Below are 5,881 nucleotides of genomic sequence, written 5' to 3'. Positions count from 1 at the left end.
CTCTTTTAACTGTTATGAAATGCTTGTTTCGATTTCGATCATGACATTTCAGTTTCGCTTGCTGTCATGAGGTTTGAAACATATCATCCGGCTTATCAGTGCTTAGCAAAGATGGAAAAAAAAAGCTATCTAAATTGATAATGATGCGAAATTCAAAGGGGTGGAAATTTTTTTGAATTTATCTCTTGGATAGGAGAAGATAGTAGGGAGGGGGAAATAGAAAAGAGATTCTCTGTTTATTTTAGCGAGATGCTTAAAGAAGAAAGTCGACTGATAAAATTTTTAAAAAGGGAAATCCCCTTTGTGTTACAGAGTATGCAAAGTGGAATAGCAATGAATGGGGACAGAAAAGAATACAGAACAGAACACTGCTAATATAAAGGGATGGGTGCAGCGACAAGTTCCAAAGACGCGAGAAGAGCCCATTTCACATGCATTTGGGCGATAGAGAATAGTTTGTCTTTGGCACATGGGACAGTCTTGTTCAGTCCAGTATTCGACGTGAAATCGATGGAGAGGACTAAATGGAAATTAAGGCCAGACGTTTTTATTTCAAATGTATTCGTGTTACTATATAGGGACGAACATGACGACGGACCTGAGAAAATTGAAATAGATTATGAGCTTTCATTCCTTGGCACGGATGGCTTACCTTTAATATCGAGAACAGGTACCCACATATTCTTGAAAGGTCGTCACAGTGGCTTGCAGAATTTTGCAACAAAAGATGAAATTTTTTCTTCCAGAAGAACAGAGTTTTTACCAAGAGATGTCCTTACAATACGATGCCGCATGTGGAAAAAAGGAATCGAAACGCCAAAACCTGATGTATGCTTTGCTCGTACCCGATTGGGATTGGATCGGCATTGTTTCGTCTGGGCTATAAAGGATTTTAGCTCTCTTCATTCAGGACATGAGAGAAGACGAGTGCTGGAATCAACCTCAGAAGGATCTCCTCAGCCGGTACTGATTTTTTGTTTAAGACAATGCGATGGCAAAGAATATATATGTATCGACATTGATAAAGGTGATGTGACAAAAATTCCAAGTGTAATAGGAGAAATAGCGCTTTTAGATGCTGAAGGTACAGCTGTATATTCTGAGAAGGTATGCAAATATATACTTAAAGGTCAAATGAAATTGTTTAGGAATTTTTATGAGACACAAATATTATTATACGATAAAATTACGTTATTACCTAATGACGTACTCTTCCTGCGTTGTGAAATAGAAATTCTTTATGACACCGTCTCGAGTCGGATAGAAAATTCCTCAGAATGTGAATCTGCAATCAACACAGATTTAGAAGACAGCCATGTTGAAGAATCGGACAAGTCTGCTACAGCCAGTTGTCCTTTCAAACAAAATGTTCATAAATTTTTCGAAGATGGGACATTAAGTGACATCATTCTTCGTGCTGATGCGAAAACATATCCGGCACACAAAATCATTCTAAGCAGTCGCTCCCCCGTTTTCAAGGCAATGTTCACCAACGACATGAAGGAAAAGGCCAGCAGATGCATCAACGTTCCTGATGTGGACGCTGCCACCATGCAACGGCTGCTGTTTTACATCTACACAAATGAAGTGGCTGAAGTTCCTTGGGAACAAACTGCAGATCTGCTTAGAGCGGCTGATAAGTACGGTTTGTTGGAACTGAAAAGACAATGTTCGACTTTCTTAAAATCAAACATATCTAGAACTAACGTTTGTGTTCTCCTTTCTCTAGCTGATATGCTTCAAGATGAAGAACTTCACAAAGCAGTGCTGGATTTCATTGTAAAAAATGCTGATATATTTAAATCTCAAACATGGAAACTATTTAAAAAAGAAAAGTCTGAATTAGCCATGGAAACCATGGAAAGAATAGTTTATAATGTTGCAAACTCTGATCGAAGAACATGATAAATAGCTATTTAATTGCTAGAATCATCATTTTAATACTAGTATTGTGAAGGGATCGAAAATCTTTTGTGAAGATCGGACATGGAATACATTATGAGGTAACTTTATAATATAGTTAGCAGTTAATGTAATTATGACATTTAATTTTTCGTTGTTATTATTATTTCTCCTTCGCAATATCTCCGATTGTAATTCAATATTTATTTAATGCTGGAAGTTTATAAATTGGCTGTTGGGCCCTGATTAGAGTGAAAATCCTGTATACATTATATCATGTTTGCTTTAAATAAAACTGTTTTATTGAATTAATAATACGATAGATGATTAACACAGAGAAAATTTTTCTTGCAAAATAGTATAATGAGTCATTAGTGGTAAATATACCATAGTTGAAGAAATCCTAAAATATCTTATAAATTTAATTTATTCATTTAACTTAGGTTAGGATTTAACAAAGGAAATGATCACGAATGATTTTAATGGAAATAGTAAATACAATGAAATTAAATAAATTTGTAAAGATGCGAGAACAATAGCAAAAAACTTAATCCAAACAGTCATACAATAGATAAAACAATGTATTTTATTTAAGGAAGAATAAATCTAAAATAAAGTAATTATTTCGAGCAGTTTTATGATATAATTATATTTTTAACTCTAGAAGACTGTTCTAGACTAGTAACAACAACAGAAAGAAGGCTTAATCCAAATTGTCATACTATGTCTAAAACAATGTATAAAAAAATAAAGCCAAAATAAAATAAAAATTTCTAACACTTTTATGATATAATTATATTCTTAACTTTAGAAGCATATCTTAGAATAAAATACGCTTCTATAGTTCAAGAAGAATAATAACAATTAAGCAAAAAGCTTAATCCAAACAGTTATATAATGACTAAAATAATGTATTTTATTTAAGGAAGAATAAATCTAAAACAAAATAATTATTTTTAACAGTTTTATGACATAATTATATTCTTAACTCTAGAAGAATATTCTATAATAGAAACAACAGCAGAAAAAAAGCTTAATCCAAACTTTCATACTATGACTAAAACAATGTATTTTATTTAAGAAAAAATAAAGAATTATTTCTAACAGTTTTAAGATACAATTATATTCTTAACTTTAGAAGCATATCTTAGAATAGAATGTGCTTCTAAAGTTAAAAAAATATTAACAACAGCAAAACGCTTAATCAAAATTGTCATACAATGTCTGAAAGAATAAAGTAAAATAAATCATTATTTCGAACAGTTTTATGATATAATTATATTCTTAACTCTAAAAGAGTATTCTTGAATAGAAACAACAGAAAAAAAGCTTAATCCAAATTATCATACTGTTACTAAAATAATGTATTTTATCTTCTATCTATCTATACTTATATAAAGCTCAATGTGTGTGTGTGTTGGCGCTCTACAGGCCAGACCGTTTGACCTACAGCTACCAAATTTGGCACATGCATACCTTGGAGGTCGGGAATGTGCACCTGGGGTCCATTTTTTTGAATTTTTAATTAGAATTTTAATTATTAATTAAAAACTAACTTTCCCTTCAAAAAATCTTTTCATTTCCCCACCGCCAAATGAGTAAGGCTTCAGTTTTTTCCCCCACGCTAACGAGAACAGGCTTAACATACTTTCGACCGATTATTTCAAACGATTCTGTTCATTTTCTTAGTGTTTGATGCATTTAAAATTAAACATTGTTAATTAATCGATCTTTCAGATTCATTCTGAAGTATTTTTGAATTAATATAAAACAGAATAAAGGAAATTAAAAATTTCTAATCTGCGTAGCATTACCCCAATTGCAAACTGGCGTAGAAAATTTACGCATTTCCGTTACCATAATTGGCGTTGAAAATTCAAGCATGCGCATTGTGTTCTGATTGTTGACAATTATTTTCAACTGATGCGGTTTGCAACTTGATTTAAATTATTTTTAGGTTAGTTTTATGCTTTTGTAATTAAATTGTATTTATGTTAGTCATATATTTTTTGCATATGCTTATAGTTTTAAATACATCGTTTTTTTAAGTAGTTTTTTTTAAACCTGTTTTCGACCGATTATTTTAAATGATTCAGTTTATTTTCTTTGATGTGAGTGTGATGATTTGAGTGTTTGATGCATTTAAAATCAAATATTGTTAATTAATCGATTTGCTCATAATGATATCAGAACATTTTGTTGACAAATTCTTGAGATATTACATAAATTAATAAATATATTCTTTAGTGCCCATAAAGTTTAAATGCTCAGTAACTCTATTTTCAGTAATCATATTATTCAAAAAATGCCTTTGTTTCAGTAAAAAATATTATTATATTAATTTCAGATTAATCATTTCCACTTTAATTTAAAGCATAATTTCTACGGGAGCTAACAGAAAATTAAAGAGATACATATTACGTTATGACTGAAGGCCTTTATAATATTATGAGTGAATTATATGATTATCAAAATTTGAAGTTTTAAAATATTTTAATAAAGAAGCTATTAAAGTAGGAATTACATAAGATATTTAATTATTAAAATTTTAATGAGCATTAAGATTGGCGAACAGGCTGGTTGCCAAAGGCGGCTAGTTTAAGAAAAAATAAAGCTAAAAAATAGAATAGAATATGCTTCTAGAGTTCAAGAAGAATAATAACAACAGCAGCAAAAAGGTTAATTTAAATTTTCATATTATGACTAAAACAATGTAATTTATTTAAAAAAATAAATCTAAAATAAAATAATTATTTCTAATAGTTTTATGATATAATTATATTCTTAACTCTAGAAGCATATTCGTGATATACAATTAATTCGAAATTTCGAATGGCGTCAATAGATTTGAATATGTCTTTAGAACATAAACAATATGTAACGAAATTAAACATTTGCATTACAAATCAAAATTATTAAAACATGGCTATTTTCTCTTTAGAATATTTATTAGAATGTAATCGCATCACGAAGGAGTTATCTCGGTTGATACTGATACAGAATTCAAGGGTCGAAAGAGAATTGAATTTATCTCTTAGACAGGAGAAAAAAATACCACCGAAACAGACTATCAGTATTATCATAGAGCTATGGCATAAATACCTGGAAGATAAATAAATATTTCAGAAAATGAAAGCAAATTTTTAGCTAAAAGGATTTCCTGTAGGCTATGCGTGAATAGAAATCAAAGAAAAAAGATTCGTCGAAGATTGTAGAAGCGAAACGATGGCCGGAGCGACAACTCATTACTACAAGGTGAGAAAAGACTACACGTACATCTGGACAATAGAAAATGCTTCTGATTTAAATTTGAAAAAATTACTAATCAGTCCTGTGTTCACTGTAAAATTGTTGGAGATGACTCAGTGGTGTGTGGGACTCAAAATCTGTGGTCCAAATATACATTTCTATGTTTATAGGGTGCAAGACAGTGGTGGACCAGAGCAGATTAAAATATATTACGAATTCTCATTCCTTAGTCATGATGGAGTACCTTTGATAATGAACGCAGATACTAAAGTATTCTCAAGAGGTGGTCACAGTGAATTTCCCGAATTTGTGAAAACAGATGAGGTTTTCTCTCGCAGAAAGGCAGAATTCTTACCAAAAAATGTCCTTACGGTTCGATGTTGTATATGGAGGAAAGTAATCGAAACACCTCAACCCAATGTATGCTACGCTCGCACTCATTTTGGAATGGACCACCATCGTTTTGTTTGGATTATAAATAATTTCAACTCAATTCCAGTTGGGCATAAAATTAAACGAGTGGTGAAATCAACAGCAGCAGAATCTTCTAATCACACTTTGATTTTTTGTGTTAGAGAAACTAATGGTGAAGCATATATATGCGTCGATTTTCATATCGGAGTAATGGGCATAGACGATGCAATAAAAGGTGAAATAGCCCTCTTAAATGTTAATGGCATAGTTGTGGAGCGTAAAAATATCTTGAAGTGTGTAGATAAAAACGATATAT

The 5,881-nt window shown here is 31.2% G+C and overlaps 1 protein-coding gene across 1 annotated transcript; it reads left to right on the top strand.

The window, feature by feature from the left end:
• Positions 1–230: 230 nt before the first annotated feature.
• Positions 231–2,380, top strand: LOC129988610 (speckle-type POZ protein-like). Its single transcript, XM_056096869.1, has one exon. The coding sequence runs from the start codon at positions 385–387 to the stop codon at positions 1,903–1,905; it is 1,521 nt and encodes a 506-aa protein (XP_055952844.1). The 5' UTR covers positions 231–384; the 3' UTR covers positions 1,906–2,380.
• The last annotated feature ends 3,501 nt before the right edge of the window (positions 2,381–5,881 follow it).

The sequence above is a fragment of the Argiope bruennichi genome, chromosome 10 (genome assembly GCF_947563725.1).
Source record: "Argiope bruennichi chromosome 10, qqArgBrue1.1, whole genome shotgun sequence".
Lineage (NCBI taxonomy): Eukaryota > Metazoa > Arthropoda > Arachnida > Araneae > Araneidae > Argiope > Argiope bruennichi.
The sequence above is the reverse complement of the archived record's forward strand: the minus strand, read 5'-3'. Positions and strand labels throughout refer to the sequence as shown.

Bases quoted from the DNA above. Each gene is read 5' to 3' on its own strand.
- LOC129988610 (XM_056096869.1), top strand. From the start codon at position 385: ATGGGTGCAGCGACAAGTTCCAAAGACGCGAGAAGAGCCCATTTCACA.